Consider the following 18,156-nt stretch of genomic DNA (forward strand, 5'->3'; position numbering starts at 1 on the left):
CACAACTGCTGAGGCCCACGTGCCTAGAGCCCGTGCTCCGCGAGAAGAGAAGCCACCGCAATGAGAAACCCACGCACCGCAACTAAGAGTAGCACCCACTCGCCACAACTAGAGAGGGCCTGCGCGCAGCAATGAAGACACAACACAGCCAAAAATAAAAATAAATAAATGTAAAAAAAAAAAAAAAGAATTCTGAACCATCCAGTGTATTTTTTAAGAGTCCATTTGTTAGACAAAGTATGAGGAAATGTGCTCTATTTTATCACTTTCTTGTTTGTTTTCAAAATGGCCATTTAAATACAGATAACAGTTACACAGGACAAACTGGAGAAGCAGGTTCCGCCAGCCTGCCCAGCTCACCTGTTACCTGATCTCTCCATTCAGATGGCATTCGGATGGCAGAACCAGCAATGCGGTGTAACAGGGTTGGACACTTGCCCATGCTGAGCCCCCAAACGCAAGAAGCAGCCCTCTTGTTGAGAACTGTGGAGCTTAGGACAAATCACGACTTGACATACTCTATTAACAAAACTTCACAACAGAGTAGAAAAAGGAAGCCTACGCAAAAGGGGATAAAGAAAAGGCAAAGCGAAGGCACCATATAACACCTAAGTTTTTCTTAGAAGGTGAAGCCAAGAAATATAAAACATGAATGTGTACCCCAGTTTTATCCATGGAATTCAAATAGATAGTTTTACTTTTACCAAGGTTTCCACACTTGGTTTCTGCCCCCCCAAAATATGAACACCCTAAAATATGCACATTCTTTTTCATGTGGGATGTACCATTTTCTTAAAACAATGTGTGTTTCTTACTAAGTTTGCTTTTTCTGTGGTTATTCTGTCTAGACAAATAAAACTATACATAATTAATATAAACATTTATCATAAATCTTACAAAATTATGTAAATAATCATTACAAACAAACGTGTTTAGCACCTGTTTTGTCAATAACCCATCGACTCTGAGAATCTTCACTTTCCTCTGTTTTATTGCCTGCCCTAAGACAAGGGTTTAGGAATTCCTAACCCTAACCTCTCCTAATTTTTTATTCTGGTAGCTAAAATGAAAGATTCCAATAGTAACAAAATTAAGTGATCAGGGGAAGTGAGTGATGTATTGAAACGTTCACCCAGAGACATGGCCTCTGGACCTACAATCTTTAAAAGACTAGCGAGAGCACTTGGAAGGTTCCCATGATGCTTCTCTTTGTAGAAAATTGCTTAACATCTTAGAGCCTCCTTTTGCTTCGTATGAAAGTAGGGCATTATTATAATTATAAAATACCTAAGTGGTTTTTAGGTCCCTTCCAGCTCTAAAAAGTACGTAATTCAAAGCTGCTAAAAATAAATACTTTAAAATTTGACTGTGATATATAAGTGTATGTATACACATACATATGCAAGCACACACACGCACATACACACACGGTTTCGCTGTGAAAGGGGGAGGGACTACACAGTATTTTGTACCAGAATTTTACAGTGCATCAGTATCAAAACGTTTTTGTTCCTGAAAAAAAAGTTTCAGGCTGGCGTCGGCCCTGCAATTGGAGTTCTTCTCAGAAACTAGGTTTCAGCTACTCCCGTTTAGCCTGCAGGGGCTTCAGTTTGGATAGAAGGCAGTGTTTCGGAGGACCACATCCCAGCTCAACTGGGGACCCAGCGGAATTTGTAACCCCCGTTGGCTGTCCGGATGGTGAAGGCATTGCCCTGGGGGAAAGCGAGGGTACGGATGGTGCTGTGGCTGCGGATGGAGGTGCTGAAGGAGCCGCCCTCCGCCAGCTCACTGTGGCTCAGGTTCAGCACGCTCCGGCTGCAGTCTGTGCGCAGCCCCCGGAAGGCGCCGTGCAGGTTCCCGGGCCTGCCGTCCGTGCTCGGGGGCTCGGGCTGCAGCCGAAGCCGCTTGGGATCGCGGCTCTGCAGCGCTTCATCGCAGCGCTCAGAAATCTCCCTCAGGATGGCGTCCACTTCCGCGCAATCCTGCCCCGCAGCGCTGAACAACTCCTCCAGGCTCCTTTTGGAAGTCGCCTTGAGCAGGATGGGCTCGGCTGCCGCCCCGCAATCCCGGGACTGTGTGATCATCAGCTTCTACAAAAAGATGGGGAGGAGCGCCGCCCTGGGGCCATCCGGACTCGCCTCGTGCTGGGCGCTCAAAGGAGACCTGGGCGCACTTCGAACTGAGCGACTCGGCCGACTTAGGCAACACCTGCAAGTGACTCAGCGAGCTCCCAGCGGTCCTCTCCGTTCCCCGACCTCCGCCGGCTCCCAACACCGGGAGCTGGGTGGGAGGTGCACAGAACATTTCCGACTTCCTGCAGTGTTCTACACGCGCGCGCCCCACTTACATCCAGCACCGAGGCCAGGTGCCGTGTCCGACTGGCGAGTTCCTTCAGTTGCACGTTCCGCTCCTTCAGTGAGGCGATCTCCTCCTGTTTCTGGGTCAACGTCACGTGCAGCTGCAGGAGGAGACGCAAACATTCAGGGATAGGCTACCGTGCTCGGTCTCGCCTGTACACTCTTCATAAATTGAACCCAGATCCTAACGTCTAATTAGAAACTGGGGCCCCAAGGACGTTTACACTGGTGAGAATGATAATTTTATTTATTTATTTATTTATTTATTTATTTATTTATTTTTACAGAGCACTTAGACAAAATGTTTCTCAGTTAATCCTCACTGTAGCGGTGAGGAGTGCTGACTTGGGCAACAGGCAGATACAGAAGTTCAACCTTCCTATAAGTCAGTTTCCTTATCTGTAAAATGGGGCTGGTAAAAGTATCTAGCTCAATGGCTGTGAGTAATTAATGAGGAAAGTAAATTGGTAAGCACAATACCAGGCATATAGAAAGCCTTCAGTAAATACTGGTGGCCCTATTAAAAATCTGGTGGGTAAGATTACTCCCACTTCGTGACGTTGTAAACTGAGGTAGAACCAGTGGAGCAACAGCAGCTACGTAAACTCGTCCACTGGTTCTAACGTCCAAGGGGGCTCATTCCCGCTCCTGCAACTCCGCTTCCTCCCGGGGCCCCATGCCCTGCCCCCGCCCCAAGGACTCCTGGACGCCAGCCCAGTGTCCCTACTTGGTTATTCTCCACGAGTGCGTCCCCCAACGCCCTCTGGTTCTGGTCGGCCACCTCCTTCCAGTACTGCTCTGGCGGGGGCACGTCGGGAGGGCGCAGCGGCGGTGACTGCAAGGCTTGTGGGGAGAGACAGGGACCAAACGGCAGTACGTCGCAAGGAGAGAAGGGGAAGTCTCCGCCCGCCAGGGGAGGCGACATCAAAGAGGATGAGTCTGATGAAGAGGAAGAGAGGGAGCTGGGTTTGCAGCCTCAGACTCGTGCCCAGCTAACTGCAGGGACAAAATATCACGCGGCTGTAGGGTTTACGTGATTTTTCTTTATCAATAAAGCACCCCTCACTCTGCAATCCCTATGATCCCCAGGCTCTTCCTGATATCCTGTACATACACAGCAGGCGCTCAATAAATGCCTGTTGAGATGATCTGAACTGAATTTCCACGGTGGCCAGGTCAAACTTGCCTGAAGTCACACAAATGCCCTACCCTGCACACTCCTGTCACTCAGCGTCTTCCAGCCCACATCACAGCGTAGGGTTCTCTCTCCCAGAACTCACATGGGCAAACTGAGAAAGCGCTATAGATCCAGCGACTCATCTTCTCCATTAGGAAAAGGGGGGGGGGGTTAAATATGGATGAGCCAGACCCTTTGATGAGTTGCTGGCGAGTCGTTGACAGGTACAGGGTTTACCACTTTCAGGACCACGAAATCCGAACTAGTCAGATTTGAGGGGTAGAGGACACCCCCGCCGTTATTTAACTGCAAAGAGATTGCACTTGCCTGCAATGAGATCATCCACGGTGTCTCTGAAATCCTGCAGATCGAAGTCCGCTGCCGTTTGCAGGGAGTGGTTCTGAAACAAACCAGAGGTACAAACTAGTTAATGTTGAGTCTGGCGGGTCTGGAACACTTCCTAGACCGACAGTTAACCTCCCGGGCTCGATGGCAGGTCTGCATGCACTCGCGTTCGCAGCGGAAACTTGTACCTGAAAATCAAAGCCCTGCCCGAGACACGGAATCCAGCAGGCCTGCACTGCCATGGTGGGGAGAGGGACGCACGAAGCGGGGACCCGGTCGCGAGGGTCCTGCCGGGCGCTGAAACTGCGCGCTGCTGCGTCGCGCGTCGGTCCTGCTGCGCGCAGCACAGCCGCCCCGCGCCCGGCCTCTGGCAGCCTGCACAGTCCGGCGCCGCCTCATTGGCCGGTCACCAGCCAACCAGGCGCGTTGCTAGTGCGCCCGCAGACCTTCAGCCCCGACTTACCTCCCACAGGCCAAGGAGCCACAGCTCTAAGAGCTGAGAGCCTGGCGTACGGACACACCGTCCTTCCTCCCAAGACCCGCCAGCGTGCAGGGGCATCCAAAGCAGTAACTCGAGTCCACATATCCCGCCAAGGCTCAGTCACAACTAAACCACCTCTCCCCACACAGAAAGAGAAAAGGTAGGCGAAGATATGAGGGGCCAGGGATGCTATGGAAAGTGCTTCTGTTCAGCACGCAGCAGGCGTGGACCCTCTTGCTCTTCTGTTTCTCAAAAAGTTGGAGTTGACTTTTCCCGTACGGCGTGATGCATCACCAGCGTCTTGGACTGGACACACTCCTCGGTTCCTGCAATGTGCCTGGGTGCGTGAGACGGAAGGAGACTGTAAAAGGCTGGTGACCAGGAAACTTCTTATTCCCTTAATTCGTGGACAGAGTTGACACAAACTTTTACATCGAGTCTCTCTGTTAATTCTCACACCAATGTAGGAAGCAGGCAGGGCCCAGGAAGTGACTCCTCCCATGATGGAGAAGCTGAAGCGCAGAGAAATCGCGTTGTCGAAAGCCACCCAGCTCTGAAATAGTGAAACTGGAGCTTCTGCCCCAGAATGCTGGTGCCTATTTCAGTCCTCTTTCCTCTATACCTCATTGCCTCTAGCTTTTATTTCTCTTTTAGGAAAGCCTGGTTTCCAATGAAGACAGTTCTGGGAAGGGGAAAGAAGCCTCTCAAGGAGCACGGTGTGATGGGTGCATCCAGTATGCCCATCAGAAATATCTATTCTACTGATTCCACTATTATCAATTTTTTTATTCCTTTGGGTTAATCATATTCTTCTCCCAAACACCCTTCTTTACTATTCAAATACTTCTGAGAAGAGGAACTTATTCTGACTCTAACTTCAAAGAATGTACAGGTATCAGTTTCCTTCAGGGAGGAGAGCTTCAACCAGGGAGACCTCTAGCACCAGTTGAGAAATGAGTCTGTAAGGGGAAGGGAGCTTAGAAAGGAAAGACTGAGGGCCCCAGACAAATCCTGAAGCACAAGTTCTTCCCTGGTTGAAGGAGTCAGAAATGAGACATTTCCCAAGGGCTAAAAGGTCTCCCTCTCAGTAGAGAAAAGCCCTTACCATGAGGAGACTAGAGGCCAACTCAGGGACAGGCACCCAGGAAATGCTTCCTCCTGTGCTATCCCAGGTCTTAGCCTATTCTGGACCTCCAACACTTGTAGAGCACTTCCTCTCTCTGTCCACTTTCCCCAACAGGAAGGAGAAATGTAACCAGAGTGTGCACTGGCCAGGGGGTCCCCCCACAGAATCTTACCCTAGGGATATATCTCCTTCTGTACCAGTTCTGCCTTCCCGCGGGAAAAATCCTGGACCTCTTGCTTGGGCCATCGGGCATGAGCTCTGTCCTTGAAACTTTGAATCCTATCTTCCCAATTAGGTAAAAACCTGGCATTTCTCCAACACAAACAGCAGCCAAAAAACAAAAACAAAACAAAACCAAAAAACTTAACGCAGAGCATGATGTCAAATTTAAGTTCTGTATACATAAGCAAAAATTCAGCAAGAGCCTGCTTGGTTTTGTTGTTGTTGTTGTTTGGTTTGGTTTGGTTTGGCTTTTTTCTTGCAAAATAAACATGTTGGAGTAAGGGCGTGATGTAGCCCTCTGGGTCCGTTGAAAGATGCTTATGTATTGTCTTTTTTCATTTGAGCATCCAGACCCTAAAAGAACAGGAGAATGGCCTTTGCAGGGCAATTCCCACTCTTACCTGTTGCCTTTACAATCTCTGCTCTCAGTTGCCACCTACCCTGAGTCTCCTTAGGCTCTATCCCAATTCTAAGAGGCACTTAGAGAGGCCCTGGGAAGCTTTGCTCCACCACACCAACCCCAGTTGTAGGAGGTGGTCATTTCCTCTGGAGAGTTCTGTACTTGGTCTGTTCCCCTTGAAACCTCATATCCCCAGCACGTGCTGCCAGGAACCTGGAACTGACACCCTTCCTGGAGGTTGCATCTAGCTATTCATATCCATTCATATGCATCGATGGATGCATTCATATCCATCGATGAGGCAGGCTTCTGGCCTCCCAGACACCAGTGCTGGGAGGCGCCATCATCTGGCTGGGGAGTCTCAGCCCTGGCAAGTGGTAGAAGTGGGATGCAAGCAAGAAGATAGGTTTTTGGGGGGAAATGCCTCTTTGCCCCATGGGAGTAAGTGACAGCAGCCTTTGCAGGGGGCGAAAAGGACTTTTATAAAGTACCCAACTGCTGAAGGGCCATCTCTGTAGAGAGCAACGTTTTCAGTCAGATTTCTTCGAGTCATCTGTCACTCTTCCCACTTCCTCCAAATGTAAATTCTCTTCGTTTTTTCCAGTCTTGATCGAGAAGTTATTCTCCGATCTCCACACTCCTTAGACATCCAGGGAATGAAAATGGTTAATGAATGGCCTGGAAAGGCATGTTGGGAGAACAGATAGGTGCCCAGAGAGCAACGTTGCTCCCATCTACCCACCTGGTCCCTCAGTGCGCAACCTGCACGTTGCTTTATCGCAGCTCCAAGGAATAGATGGGGAGGGGAATGGGAGACCCGTCTGGCAGGGGAGCCCTCCAGATGAGCTTCCCTGTCCAGAGTTGGTCAAAACAGTTCTGAGAATGCGGCCACCGTTAACATACTAGGAGGGAGGAGGAAGTTCTAATCCTCGAGGCTTGGATTTCTGCAGGACATCTCCCCCCGCTAGCCAGATGTGTCTGCGCTCCCCACCCAAAAGGATTCTTTGAGGCAACTTGAGAACTGACTCCCGAATCGAAGTTTGGGCTTCGAGAGGCCGCGAGTTTCCGCCAGGAGAGGTACCTGTGAGGCGGCCGAATTACCGCTAGGCGGCGCGTCGGACCCGAGTAACGAGGAGCAGTCAGCGAGGTCCTGCAGGTCTATGGTGGTGAGGGCTGCGCGGGGAGAACCGGAGACACGCGCCGGGCGGACCCTAAGCCTCCCCGCAAGGGCTCGCCGCTGGCATCGCTGCCAGGACTCCGAAACCCCAGGGAGAAAAGCTATTCTGAGCCCCGCGCGCCCCACCCACCTGGCGCGGGGAACCCGAGGGGTCGCGCAAGGACCACCGGTATCACCTGGTAGCGCAGCGGGATCGGCGTCTGGGGGATCCTCGTACACCGACACCGGGCTGCTGCCGCTGCTACCGAGAAAGAGCTTCCGCCCAGGGGCGAACTAGCCGGGCACAGAAACGGTGAGCGCGGGTCAGCCCTCACTGCCGGGAGCGTGAGGACCCTGCCCGGCTCCGTCCCGCGGCCCCACCTTCCTCTCCAGCTTCCCGGGCTTGCCGAACGGCCGGCCTCGCGGATCCAGCATCCTATTGGGGCAAATGCTGTCGAAGGCCCGGCGACCTGCCGCGGTGCCCCCGCACGCCTGCATCCTGCCTCCCCGCCCGCTTCAGGCCTGGAGCCCCGCGTCGACTGCTCGGAGGCGGCGGCCGGGCCGGGATGGCGACCCCACACCCAGCGCTCCCGAGGCTCTGAAGCCGGCCAGAAGTCGGGGAGGCGCGTGGCCGGGGTGGGGCTAAGGGGCGACTGTGAAGGTGCGGAGGGAAGGCGGGGTGGAGTAGGAGGACCGCCGCGCGGGCGGGGCGGCTCGCGCCTGAGCGCCAGTGGTGGCGCCTTCAGCCCGGGACAATCTGTGCGCGGGCGGAGGCGTTAAAACCCAACCTGGCAACGCGGCTTCCCCCGGGAGCCGCGAGCGCGGGGCCCGGGCCCGCGAGCGCTCTTTTGGCTCGCGTTGGCGCCGCAGCCTCCCGGCCACGCCATAGGAAAGGAGAGGAGGGGAGGACAACCCCTACTGGTCCCTAGCGCTGGGTACCGCCTTTCCGCGTACGGACAGCGGGAATGTGGAAAAGTTAACGATTCTTATTTCATTTTCTTCCCACGCCAGCCACAAGGCACGAAACAAACTTGGAGTGTCAACTGCCAAAGTCAGACCCCGGCGTTTGCCCCGCCATGTAGGATTTGCTGGGGATGTATTGTAGAAGTCCAGCAGGGACTCCCCAGAACAGCCCCAGATTACGGAAGTCCCCTCCCCCAAGGCTAGGGAGCCCTCCTGGTTTTGACATCCACTTGGTCTGATGCCTAGAGCCCCGCTCCGTACCCCTACCCGGCACTTTCTCAGGCAGCAGCAGCTGAGCACAGCCTTTAAAAAAGTGGGTCACACATGTCCACAGTGGACAGCCCCAAATCCCCTAAAACCTGGTCTCTTCCCCTGAAGCCTCGGCTACCGCTCGAGGCATTTGGTCACTCTCTGCACAACCGGCCTTGCTTGCTCAGCCGGAGTCTTGGCTCCTCTTCCCAAGCCGGAAGCCTCGCCCAGGAAGGGGCATCTCTAGATCCTTGGGTGAGGGGTCTCTTTCAGGACCACTCTCATATCCATACAGTTTGAAAAATCATCTGAAATTGAAATCTTTGTGACCCCCTATTGGGCACCTTAAATTGGTGCCTTACACCTCATAGGAGTAGTGAAAGATCCTCTTTTATTTGCACCTATTATCTGGATTAATAAACAAGATCCCCCTAACAGTGATGGAAAGCAATCCAATGATATAGTTAGAATAGACTTAGAGACTCTCTGAGCCATCTATAGATGCAGGAACCCAGTGAGGTCAGCCAGCTAGAGTTGGTGTGGTGTCGCTGATGGTGAGGAAGAAGCTCTGGCTTTAGGGTCAGAACCCAGGCTCCACCAGGTACCTGAACCCCAGTTCTTTTGGAAAAACATAGCACTAACTTCAGAGGAGTTGCTGTGAAGATGAGATTGTTTATGTAATACGACTGGTGCTTGGTGTGGATAAATTAATGTTGCTGTTTTGAGGCGCCTTTTCAGCTGCACCTCCAGCCTCCCACAGCCTCTTGCCGGCTTTGTCTCTTACTTCCTCTGGTTCCTGAGTAGCCTAGCCACTAGTCAGTCCATTCCCCATCCCTATCCTTAATGACTTCCCAGTCTGTAAAAGGAGTGGGGAAGCTCTTAGCTGAGTTTTGGGGAGATTTTTACACATGGCAAGATCCAAAACAGGCCCATTTTCCATCAATGAGTTACACATGGGAGTAGGAAAATACGGGCAGTGTGTATAAAAATGTACAATAGATTGTCTGTGGCAACAGGAGCTGGTATAGCATGATTACATGATTCCTGGTCTGGATGATTCTGGAACCAAATCACCCATATCAATCTTAGCTGAGTAAAGGCTGGTGAAGACAACTCCCCCCAAAATCACTCTTTTGCAGAGGTACCCCATCCCCTAATAGCCAGGCTGAGAGCTCCAGATATTTTGGAACTTGGAACAGATGATATGATTTTCCTCCTCCTTTTCACCATCACAGACCAGCATTTCCTCAAACAGCTCGGGGATCACCACTTCCCTCTCCCTGAGCCAAGGAGGAGAAAGTTCCTGGAGAGCTTAGCATATCAACATATCAGGAGAGTAGGGTTCGTAAGGCGCTCCTGTCTCTGGAGAGTACTTGGGTGCACAAGAAGTGCACGGAAGTTTCTCTAAGTATGTTTTGAGTTTGCTTTTTATCTGGGCCATTTGTCATACATTTAGATTTATTCTAAATGCAGTAGAACATGACTGAGTTTATTCCGCCAAAACTTTATTTTTTCAACCATACAGAAAATTTGAAAAACACAGTACAATGAACAACAGTAACATTAACATTTTCCTGTATTTGCTTTCTATTTTTTCACCGAGTTTTTTTTTTTTTCTGTGTAACTCCTCCCCCACACCCCATCACTGTGCAGGCTGCCACCAGCTTTTTTTTTTTTTTTGGCTGCGTTGGGTCTTTGTTGCTGCCCGCAGGCTTTTCTCTAGTTGCCACGAGCGGGGGCTATTCTTCGTTGCTGTGCGTGGGCTTCTCATTGCAGTGGCTTCTCTTGTTGCAGAGCACGGGCTCTAGGCGCGCGGGCTTCAGTAGTTGTGGCTCGCGGGCTCTAGAGCGCAGGCTCAGTAGCTGTGGTGCACGGGCTTAGTTGCACCGCGGCATGTGGGATCTTCCCGGACCAGGGCTCGAACCCGTGTCCCCTGCATTGGCAGGCGGATTCTTAACCACTGTGCCACCATGGAAGCCCCTAGCCTTCTTGAAGACTTGCTATGTGCCAGGCAGGACCTGTGCTGAGGGGTTTGTAGAGAACATCTCATTAAATCCATACCTCAACACTACCAGGTAAATGCTACTGTTACTCTCATTTTTACAGGAAAGACTTAAGCACAGATATGTGACTTCCTTAAGGTCACACAGCAAATTGACTCCAGAGTCCAAGTGTTTAAGCACTACTTTATACTACCTCATAGCAATCTCATAATAGCTTCATAATAGCCCCGCTATCAGTTGGCGGTTGGGCTCAGAGAGGTTAAGAAATTTGCTGGAGGTTACAGATTCAGGGTCTACAGCAGATTCACAACAGTGAGAATGAAGATGATGGGACAGCTGTGGAGTCACAGAACTCCAGCAAGCCTCTGTCGCATTTCTTGACTCACTTTTCCCATCTGTAAAATGACTCCTGTAACATGACTGGAGGCAAGGACTGTACTGGCTCTCCAAATATGTTCTCCATAATCCCTATTAAATGGAGGGCACTGAACAGATCACTTGTCCCACACTTACCTTGGGAAGAGAGTTTTTTTTTTTTTTTTGAGCATTTCCAGAAACCTGTAAGTGGAGGAAATTGAGCATGTGGCAGAGGGTGGAACTCTGGACTCAGATCACCTGCCCTCAAATCCTGGCTGCTCCACTGTTGTTTAACCTCTCTGTGGCCCAGTGTCCTTCTCTGAAAAATGGGATAATAGACTCTGCCTAGTAGAACTGTTGAAGGATTGAAATAATGAATGCTGAACACTGTGCCTGGTACATGTAAGCACTCAATGATAGCCATGATTACTAGTGCACCATTGTTACCATGGGCTCACACATAGTAGGCGTTAGACAAGAGAGAACTGTTCAACCATGTGATTGCAGGATAAATGGACTCAATTTGCAATGGCCATAACTGCCTGCAAAGCCTTCATTTTCCCACATCTGGCAGTTGTCAGGGTAACTCTTGGTTGCCCCAGCTAGTGGGAGTGTGCAGTCCCCAAAGCTTCTCAGCCTGGGATCTTCTGCACCAGCAGTGTGCCCCCTGGCCCCACTAGACAACATCGACTGCTGTGGGTTCTTTTCAGCCTCACACCCCACCTCGCCCTTTGAACCTCTAGGAGTGCGCAGTCCTCAGCCTCCTAACAAGGTCACCAGTTACAGGCCAACCAGTGACCCTGACTCGTCTTGTAACTGGAACCTCGGTCTACAGGAACCTCTCCAGACCTGGTGTTCCCAAACAGAGATGCCTGGGGGGAGGGAGGAGCCCTCCATGGTTACTGACCGCCTCTATTCCCGGATGGCCTTCACCTTCCCTCTTCGTGGACAAACGCTCGCATTGGTAGTATTCAGACAAACCACCGCAGACAGCCTGTTTACTGGGGAAAGACTCGTGTCTTCTCTCGTGCGCTGTTAGCAAAATAAATAAACAATGAAACGCTACAATCGTACACTATTTACAACCTGCAGGATGAGCTGGTGATCAAGTGGGAGGCCTGAACCCCTCTCCGTGGGCCAATACTGCATTCTTTCAAAGCAATGGGAGAGGTCCAGCAGCCAGGCCAGGGGATCAAAGGAGACCAAGGGTCTACTTCATTTCAAGCTCGGGGACAGGCTGCACTTCTCGCAGATCTGGAGGGGCACTATGTGAGTCAGGGACGTTCTGTTTATGGCCACCAGTAGCTGCAGCTTGCCCAGGCAGTCCTGCAGCGCCGCCTCGGGGTGCCCGCCCAGGCGCAAGTCCATCGGGCGAGGGAACTGCAGCATACGGTCTGCCAGCGCCAGGCAACAGATGGCCAGCAGGGAGGGGGTGTAGCTGGTGAAAGCGTAGTCAGCCAGGCTCAGCTCCGCCACCCCTCGCGCCAGGGCTTGCGCTTCCAGGGCTTCGGAGACCTCTGCCTGCCCGGCCTCCACGCGTGCGTGCGTGAAATGCTCCAGGAAGAAGCTGATGGTCGGCGCGCCCAGGCTGAAGTGCAGTTTGTGCAGCACGATGCACTCGAGGTTGCAGAGCTGCTGCCGGGAGAAGGCGCCGCAGCACAGGGCCAGGAGCTGCTTCACGCGCGGCGGGTGCACCTCCACCTGTAACACAGGGGTGCTCATCCCTCGCTTCGCAGCATCCAGGGCCGGAGGCCCACCCAGTCTCACACCCGGGAGAAAACCAGGACTTCCCCCATCCCTTCCAGCGAGATATTTGGGGCTTCGCCTCTCCATACTTCCACCATAATCATCTGGGGTGTCCTTCCAGCGCAACGCTGAAAACAGGTTTGAGAAATTTTGAAGATTTTTTTTTTTCGGAGACTAGAATAGCGGGGCTACAGAGAGCTGTTGACACGTGGCCTATTTCTCTGGGGGCTGGGTGAAAGGATTGTTCGTTTTGGGGGGAATTCTGTAGTTAAGGCTGTGGGGCATGTAAGTTTGCAAAATGAGTTCAGGGAACCCAGCACTCAACCGTGCGCGCTGAAGAGCCGGGCGGCCAGAGAGCGGCCGGGAGTCTGGCTGGCCCCCAGACGCCGCGTGGAGGTACCTGTTTGCAAGCGATGAGCAGGGACGTGACCCCGAGCAGCTGGAAGCAGTCTGCAGCCACAGGCGTGGTGATAAGGAAGCGGTCCAGAGTGTTCACCGTCAGGCACAGCGACTCGAAGGAGAGGCCGAACTGGCGGTGCACGGGGATTAGCCAGCTGAGCAGCTTACAGCGGGATTCCGCCGTTACCTGCCGGAAGGAGGAGGGAGGCGGGCCAGCTGAGCCTAGGGCTGAGAGCGGCTGTGGAAGGGACAGGGCACGAAGACCTAGGGAGCGTCCCCGGAGGGAGGCAGGAAACAGAGGAAAAACCTAAAGGCGCTGGAAACGTAAAGAGGTGGGCAGCGCTGCTGCGGAAAGAGCACAGGCAGGACTAGGAGCCAGGACGCCGGGATTCGTGCCTGGCGCCGTGCCGAGCGCGGATACACGTTACCTCGTGTAATCCTCTCAGCAATCAGCGGGGGCAGGGAGGTCACCACTTTGCAAATGCAGAAAGAAGTTTAGGATCGTGAAGTAACTTGCCGGGGTCGGTAGGAGTCTGGACTCGAACCTAGAAACTGTCTTAACTAATCTGCATTCTACCGTGTCCCTGCTAAACAGTTTGGAGACTTCGGGCAGGTCACTTAAGCCGTCTAGGCCCCGCTTTTCTCCATCTGTAAAATGAGGCTGGTGGCCCGGCCCTCCAAAGCCCCTTCCCGCTCGGACCGGGGGTGGAAGCCGGGCTGGCGAGGGCCGCGGCGCCGCGGAGGGCAGACAGAGCAGAAAAGGAGAGAGCCCGGGAGAGGAAGAGGAGCGGCGGTGGAGAGCTGGCTCTACCAGCGCCTCACTTGTGGCTGCCGCGCCAATGACTCCCGCGGGTGGTAGTGGCTTTCCCGCGCCTTGCGGAAGGCGTAGCAGCTCTGACCGTAGTCGCGGAAGGTCTGTAGATCTAGCTGCACCAGCTGCTGGGCAGGACCGGGTAGGGGGCTGCAGCCTCGCGCCGCGGGGCTGTCTGCGCCATCCGAGCCGGAGCTGGGGGACTCGAACAGGTCGCAGACGCCAGAGTCTCCGGGTAGCGGGCATGGGTTCAGCGGCTGCAGCGGCTGCTTCCTCCGGAGGCGTGGGCGCCTGCTCTTCTTCACCGGGGCACGGAGGTTCTGGTCGTCCCGCCTCCCAGCCCGGGCGGCGGGGCTCACGGGGCTGGTGGGGCAGGGGGTCACCATGATGAAGCCGGGTGGCCGTTCTCCGACTCCCCGGCTGCGGTGGGGTGGACACGCGTGCGCAAGAGTGCAGAGAAGACCAGGCCTGAGCCGCGGCGAGCCCATAAGTACTCTGCCTGCAGGTTGCCTCAGCCACACCCCCGGCTTCTCACTGGCTGAGCCCAGAGCGGCACGAGAACCGCGCTTTCCCGGCTAAAGACCCGCTCCCGAGCGCGCTGCTGGCACACTCAGCTACCCGGGTCTGCAAGGCGGAGGAGGAGCTACAGCGCGCAGGGCGCACTCGCGTTGCGCGGCCCGCTCCGTGTGCATCCCTTGTTACCCGGGCAACTGAGCTCGGGTTGCGGCAGGAGCTGAGCGCGCGCGGCGTGGGGTAGCGGTGGGGTGGGGCGGCAACTAGGCCAGGTGGACGCCGGATCCAGATGAGGGAATCTAACCGCGCCCGGGAAAGAGATTCCCCCGGGGGGCATCTCCTCGTCCTTGGCCAGATGGTTTTGACAAGTGCGAGCACCTTCTATACCGGCTGTAACCAGGTCGGTAATTTTGTAAAGGTCCGCTTCCGAGCTCCAGACGAAGGCTCCAGCTAGAATTCTGTCAGCACAGACGTTTTCTTCAGTGACCCATACGAACAATAATAATTCAGTTGCGTTTGTGATTTTCGTTTTAGGCAGGACCTGAGGAGCCGGTATCCCTCCTTCCGCCGGGCTGGGGAGCACAGCCTCCGCAGGTTCCTCGATGCTGCTGCGTATCTAGGGGCCAGTCCAGCCAGCCAGCCGGTATTCGTGCTCCAAACAGAAGACTGCCCGAGGAACCTCCAGCAGCAGGTCTGCAGCCCTGTGATATTTTCTCCGCACTTTTCCCTCAAACCAAGTAAGCTGCAGCGGTTTAAGAACTTATCATTGTTGGAGGGTTGCATTTCTAGCTTTATTAAATTGCTCACCGCCTGCTATGTTCTAGGTCATTAACTTCTGACCCCCTGCCCCGAGCGGCCCAATCTTTCTCGGTTATTCCCTGCTTCCTGTTTCCGCTCCTTCAAAGTGGAAGTTTCCTTTGAGGAAGCTTCCTTCAGAAGCCTACGGAAGTAGAGCTGGAGGGGGGGCGGTGAGAGAGACTGGACTAGACCTGGCAGCTTCCTGTTCTAGTAGAAACGGCAGCCCTTCTCCGGCCTGAGTGAATCTCCCTCGGGCTCAGACCCTTCAGGAGAAGGGGCACAAGTAACATCTAGTCAGCCTTACAGGCATCTCGCAGTGGCAGAAAGCCCGCATACCCTCCGGCTGATGAATTTTGCAGAGGTGCTCGAAGAGGTGAGTTACTAGGTGCTGTTTGGCGAGCAGGTTCAACCATTTTTCATTCCAAAAGAAAGCTGACAAATATATGTAATCAAAATGTAAATCCTTGTCCCCAGAAATTTAGCGGAGTGTGGGGTGGTGTCTTCTAGAGATTCAGGTAAAAGAGAAGGGACAGATTTCGGGTTCCAGTCAGTGTTACTCCTGTTTTCCTGTAATTCTGAGCAAGGTCTTTAGTCTTCAGACCTAAATAATGTCATTTATAACATGAGAGATTAGCTAAGACTTACCTGGATTTCAAAATACAGATGCCAGGCCTCCCTGTCTCCTCTCAGGCAATTGTTGGGGAACCTTTACAGGAGGAGCAATTAAATCTGTGGAGTGGAGCCAGGTATCAGACTTCTTCTTTGAGAGGGTGTCTAGGTGAGGAGGAAGGACCTAAGAATTCTGATTCTTTAAATTGGCCTAGATGGCCATGTGGTATGGTGGGAAGAGTGCACAGTCAACTCCTCGGGTTAAAATGGTCGCTCTCTTTGATTGGTCATCTTGGGCAAGCTGCTTACCTTCTCTGAGCCTCTGTTTCCTCACCTGTTTGTTGTGGATATTAATACTTGCCTTAAGAGTCAAGTGAAATAGGTGTGAAAACTCAAAGTCCTTTTTTGAATATAAAATAGTGGGGTCACCTTAAAATTGTCATTGGGGAGTCGACATTATCACACTGGAGATATTCTGAAAAGCAGTACCATCATTTTATCCACCTGTGGACAAGAGGCTAGTGGTACCTTGTTGAAAAGGCTTTGTCCTCCCAGAGAGTTTGCCTGCTGTTAACTCGTAATAGGGGGAGCCTGAGCTTTGGCCTGATGGCTCTATTCCTCAGTACTTGTGGAATGCCTGCCATGCCAGGTCTAAAACAGTTAGCAAGGCTGCCTGGGCCGTGCCCTTGCAGAGCTATCACTGTAGTGGGGGAAACAAAACCACTTGTCATACTTCTTAAATTACTGAAGTGTGGTAAGGGTTATGATGGAGGATCTCCCGGGTGTGGGGTTGACAGATGAAATACAGGACTCCAGTTAAATTCAAAAGTCAGATAAATAAGTGTTTAGGGGCTTCCCTGGTGGCGCAGTGGTTGAGAATCTGCCTGCCAATGCAGGGGACACGGGTTCGAGCCCTGGTCTGGGAAGATTCCACATGCCGCGGAGCAACTAGGCCCGTGAGCCACAATTACTGAGCCTGCGCGTCTGGAGCCTGTGCTCCGCAACAAGAGAGGCCGCGACAGTGAGAGGCCTGCGCACCGCGATGAAGAGTGGTCCCCACTTGCCACAACTAGAGAAACCCCTCGCACAGAAACGAAGACCCAACACAGCCATAAATAAATAAAAAATAAATAAATAAAAATTTAAAAAAAAAAAAAAAATAAGTGTTTAGTATCTCAAATATTGCATAGTACCTATTATACTAAAAACTCATTCGTTGTTTATCTGAAATCCAAATATTGCATGGGGCATGCTTATGCTAGAAGAGTATTTATTGTTTATCTGACATTCATATTTAACTGGACCTCCTAACCTCTGGCAGTCCTACCTGGGGCCTTGGGGGCCCATATTAGAAACAACTGGCCTGGACTGGAAAGGCTTCCCAAAGCAAGTGGTGGTTAAGCAAAGATAGAAGGATGGGGGTGGAAAGAAGATAAGAGGGAGATTTGGCCGCAAGTATTTAAAATAGAGAAACAGGATGTGGGAAGGTCTGGAAGCATGATTCCTGGGACATTCTAGGGCCTATCTGATGCAGAATGGCTGGAACACAGAGTTGGGGGGGGGGAAGGGAGGAGAAGAAACAGGGGAGATAAGAGATAGTAGCTAATATATAAAACTTCTTATGTGCCAGGGATTGTGTTGTGCTTTTTATATGTATATATTATACTCACTTTATCTTCGCAACTCTATGAGATGGATTCTATTATTATCCCCATTTTACAGAGAAGAAAAACTGAGGCATAGACAGGAAAAGTAATTTGCCCAAGGTCATGCAGATAGTAAATGGCAGAACTGGATTCAAATGGAGACAGCCTAGCTCTTTGCTCCATAATCACCATGCTCTACTCCTTCAATAGCAAGATCCTGCAGTTGCTTGTAGGCTACATTAAAGGTTTAGACTTTACCTGAAGCGACTGAAGATGCTTGACCAAGGGAGAAACACGATCTGTCTTTTGTTTTAAAAAAATTACTCTGAAAAAAAAAATTACTCTGATATGTGGAAAATGGACTGGAGGAAAAGAAACTGGAGGCCTTTAGGTACAGTATTTGTGGTTCAAGCTAAGGGCATTTTATTTTCCCTATGAAGGGTCTTTAAAATTAATTTCTGTTTTTTAATCTTTCTGGGACCAGGGCCCAATGCACCTTAAAGGCACTAGGCAAACCTAAAATACTTTAAAAATGTAAAACCTAATTAAACCCAGGCTGCTATGATGAAAGCTGCTTAGCCACGATTTGACACTGCTTATTTTCAGGTGTTGTTTATGAAATCTGCAAGTGAGTATTAATATAATGGAACCAACCTTGTCTTGTTTTTTATTTTTATTTTTTCCAGTTTAGCACTTTAGCTTCTGTCAAAACCCCTACCCTCATGCTGCCCCAGGTCTGGGATTGGGGGACTGAAGTAGGAAGATCGCATTTCCTGACAGTACCTTGTTTCAGCAAAC

At 51.9% G+C, this 18,156-nt stretch overlaps 2 protein-coding genes across 2 annotated transcripts; both read right to left on the reverse strand.

The window, feature by feature from the left end:
* Window positions 1-1,649: 1,649 nt before the first annotated feature.
* Window positions 1,650-7,762, reverse strand: MCIDAS (multiciliate differentiation and DNA synthesis associated cell cycle protein). The gene is made up of 7 exons (XM_036849427.1): window positions 7,646-7,762; window positions 7,462-7,558; window positions 7,190-7,281; window positions 3,862-3,934; window positions 3,085-3,296; window positions 2,348-2,458; window positions 1,650-2,090 (listed from the first exon to the last, which is right to left on the reverse strand). The coding sequence occupies exons 1-7, from the start codon at window positions 7,760-7,762 to the stop codon at window positions 1,650-1,652; spliced, it is 1,143 nt and encodes a 380-aa protein (XP_036705322.1).
* A 3,935-nt stretch (window positions 7,763-11,697) lies between these two features.
* On the reverse strand, window positions 11,698-14,178 carry CCNO (cyclin O). Its single transcript, XM_036849063.1, has 3 exons — window positions 13,804-14,178; window positions 12,983-13,168; window positions 11,698-12,537 (listed from the first exon to the last, which is right to left on the reverse strand). Exons 1-3 carry the CDS (start codon window positions 14,176-14,178, stop codon window positions 12,052-12,054), a joined length of 1,047 nt encoding a protein of 348 aa, XP_036704958.1. The 3' UTR covers window positions 11,698-12,051.
* Window positions 14,179-18,156: the final 3,978 nt, after the last annotated feature.

Source organism: Balaenoptera musculus, chromosome 3 (assembly GCF_009873245.2).
Source record: "Balaenoptera musculus isolate JJ_BM4_2016_0621 chromosome 3, mBalMus1.pri.v3, whole genome shotgun sequence".
Taxonomy (NCBI): domain Eukaryota; kingdom Metazoa; phylum Chordata; class Mammalia; order Artiodactyla; family Balaenopteridae; genus Balaenoptera; species Balaenoptera musculus.